We start from the raw sequence: 3,644 nt of genomic DNA on the forward strand, positions 1-3,644 counted from the left end.
ATGTGGCGGGCTCCGACTGGTGGTGCATTGGCTCCGTGGCAAGCTTTGGTTGGTCAGCCTCTTGCATAAGTTGTGGTCAGGTTTCGACATATATCAAGCACTAGCATGTCTATCGCACCTATCAAGAAACAACAGCAAAAATAGATGTCTATTTGAAAAATCAAAATTAGTACTTTTTAATTTTCTCAATCAACAAGCTTCTTTTTTTATCTTCAAAGGCATATGCATGGCTGAGAAAATTCTTTTAAGAAGAACATGGCAGAGCAAATTATGCTGCTACTTTTTTATCATTTTCAAGTAATTTAGGGACACTCCAGAGAGAACATTTCAGGGTGAGGATTGGAGGTCCTCCTCAAGGTAGTAATGGAATTATAATCCGTCAAACTCAGATTCACCAGCCTTCTAGGCGCCTTTAATATATTCAAGCCTGGAGTGGTTAATTTCTCATTAGCTTAATTTTCAGAACGTACTGAAAATTATTCATAATGGCCAACAGACTGTGCCAAAGTTGTGCGCAGCAGACTGGCTTCCTTCATGCATCCATGTGTATCATGTACCTCGTCGTTGGCACTACAACATGTGAAGTTGAAAGCTCGTAACTTGGCTGGAATTTGGGCCGTTATCATTGAAAAATAAAGTAGAACTGCCTTCAGGCTATTATTAACGCCCAATTTACTCATTCGAGTGCATAGATCATAACCAATGAAAGTGGTAAAACTAGCATTGCAAACTAAGACTCTCTTTGGGTTTTTTTTGTAACCTTTTAATTTTGAGAAGTGAACACTAGGAAAATTTAAAAAACTTCTCGCGAATGAAAAAGAAAAATGCAAAGACTATTACGCACTTTTTTCGTACAAAACATTCAACGAAGGAAGAATAACAGCCCAGTCTTTCAAAGTACATAACCGAAAGTTTAAACCCTTGGTTTTCAAGTGTGCGAAGTGCTCAAGTGCGCCAACAAAAACTGTGCCTCAGATAGCTGACTTTTTAGTGCGATGTTCTCGGCCAAGGCATTAGTTAACTCCCTCTGTAGCTGAGAATTTTGAATCTGAAATGCAGCAATAGAAGCGACACAACCATAGACAGGGTCCCGAAGCCTTGCATTTGCTTCGTAAACCATACTGATGACTGCATCTTCCCTGAAATTAGCTGGTATATCCTGTCAAACAAAAGCAAAGCCAGAGAAAAATAATAAGAGAAGCAGAAAGTGAAAAGAAATAAAGCATCATCCATGTATGGTGATAAGAGCTCATTGTTTCTGGCGTTCAATTAGAGTTTTCAGAAAAATACAACGTACCAGCAATAAAAAGACTTACAGCATAAGAAGGTTCTGTTGGAAATACCTTCAACATTTTGCTTGCATTTCTAGCTCCAAAAACCCGGTGCACAGCTGCAAACTTTTCAGGCTCGGTTGGTGGGAAGTAGGGAATGAAGATGCAGGCCTCTGAGCAACGCTTTCTAAGTAGCTTGCATGCTGCACAAGGAGCAGGAGAACGAGACCTCGATGCCATGAGAATTTTTGACTTCAGTATTTTCCAGCTATGCCAAATCCTAAAACAGATCTTGAATTTATACATGAAACTGGAAAGGCTGCATGAGAACCTAGAAGGCTGGATGCCAGAAATATTTCAGAAACCACCGGATATTGTTGAAAAAGAAAACTGAGATCACACTGATGAAGGCTTTGGCCTGTCACTATCAAAATTAATCTATAGAAGAGAAAGAAAACTACTACGAGATTGCTAGCATTTTCCTGCTATAATTTTGACCAGGACTAGCAGACGTACTGTAATTCATCATTGTTGCAGACATTTTCTTACCAATGTAGCTGTTTACAAAAAGAATATAAAGATTTTATGATTATTAAGTTTTATTGCTCTTCTGGGGACTACTCGAACATAGAAGCATAAATATTTGTGTTCTAATGGAAAAAATGCAATGACCTCTGGTTTTATTTGTATCTGTATTTTTATTTTGTAGCGAAAGTTATAGCGGTCGAGTACACGAGGTTTCTGCCATTACGTTAATCTTTTACTAATCTTATCTCTTCCTTTTCCTCCTAGAAGCGGAGTCGATTGCTTGAGTTGCGTGATAGAGATAACCAACTGCTATCACATGTTCAGTTTTCTAAGGCTTCTTCTCATCCATTGGTTGCAGCTGCACGAAAATACCGAACTGTAGCAGCTACAACGCGAGGAAAGGAACTGCTTGCTTACATGGTCAAGAACATCTTCCCGTTCATGTATTTGCCCACAACCAATCACAATCTGGCCCATGATACGTTAGATCAATCATTTAAAACTCCAAGCAGACGATATGCTACAAGTTAAAACCTTTACTGTTGCACTCAGTGATGTTGCATTCCAGAGGAGTTACCTTGGCAAGAATGGCATGCTAACCTGAAGCTTCACAGCAGGTGAGCATTTAACATTGTAATCTTCAGTTCATTTACCAGTTCCGAGAAGAGTTTGCATATATGACAATGTATACTACATTTCTCACCGGAAAAAAAACAAGAAAGTTTCGGCACCAACATGTCAGGTGGGGATTATTGCTTTATACTACAAGCCCCATGATGTATGGCACCCATCCATCTTCACATAACACAAGGCATAGAGCTTAGTTTTGGTACAATGCTTGAGCCCCATAGCATTAAGCTTTGTAGTATCATATATAAATCAAGTACTGAGTATTAGTGTTGTTTGAAGGGGGCAAAAAAAATTCTTAGATTCACATCGTACTATTTCACTTGAAAAGACTGCAATGATTTACATGCATGCACGTGTTACGTAATCCGATATTGCAAACTCTTAAATGAATATTCACCTAACATATATATCCGTGCAAGCTACCCTAAACTGGCATGAGAGCAGCCATTTGATTTGAAAATGCGCAAGCTGGAAGTTGCGTAAAGCCGTCGACATTTACTTGCAGTTGCCATATCACAATCCAAGGTCTGAAATCATAGAGTTTTGAAGTAGAATCGGACCTTCCTCATTTCGCGGGGCCTTCAACACCTTTCACTGAACTTGTAGAGCAAATCAAGCATTTTACTTTCTCTTTGATATTCTTGTTTCTACTTGTCAAGATTCAGAGGATACAATAACAAATGTCATAATTATTATTAGATTTGATCCGATCTTCAAATTGCAACGAAAACAAATTATATCCCTCAGCAATCGATCCCTCGGGATAGGCTCGATTGCGTACATATTCCTTTAAGCGCACAAGATTCCACAATAAATTGTAATGTGCAATATCAACGTCGAAAAGATAATAGAATACATCCATATTAATAATAAATATGGATATTCGAGTTTAAAAAAATCACCTCTCAATAGAATACATCCATCGGTAGTGAACCGGTCCACCAAATTTAGCTTATCCAACCAAGTGTATGAGTAGATGAACCATAATAATAAAAAACCCAGGAGGAAAGATCTTCTCCATATGGCATAGTGTAAGTGCAAACATTATACTCCAATTGATCAAGCTCCTTAGGATCAAGAACTTTGGAACATAATGCCTTAAAAAAGGATGATAACTGAGACACAATTGCAAGAACTTGTTTCTTTGTTGACGATCTTAAAGCCAATGGAAAGATATCTTGCATCAAAATGTGGCCATCGTGACTTTTAAGATTT

The 3,644-nt window shown here is 38.3% G+C and overlaps 1 protein-coding gene across 1 annotated transcript; it reads right to left on the reverse strand.

The window, feature by feature from the left end:
• Positions 1–928: 928 nt before the first annotated feature.
• LOC103710321 (LOB domain-containing protein 12-like) lies at positions 929–1,511 on the reverse strand. Its single transcript, XM_039126987.1, has 2 exons — positions 1,317–1,511; positions 929–1,159 (listed from the first exon to the last, which is right to left on the reverse strand). The coding sequence occupies exons 1-2, from the start codon at positions 1,509–1,511 to the stop codon at positions 929–931; spliced, it is 426 nt and encodes a 141-aa protein (XP_038982915.1).
• Positions 1,512–3,644: the final 2,133 nt, after the last annotated feature.

Source organism: Phoenix dactylifera, chromosome 5 (assembly GCF_009389715.1).
Source record: "Phoenix dactylifera cultivar Barhee BC4 chromosome 5, palm_55x_up_171113_PBpolish2nd_filt_p, whole genome shotgun sequence".
NCBI lineage: Eukaryota > Viridiplantae > Streptophyta > Magnoliopsida > Arecales > Arecaceae > Phoenix > Phoenix dactylifera.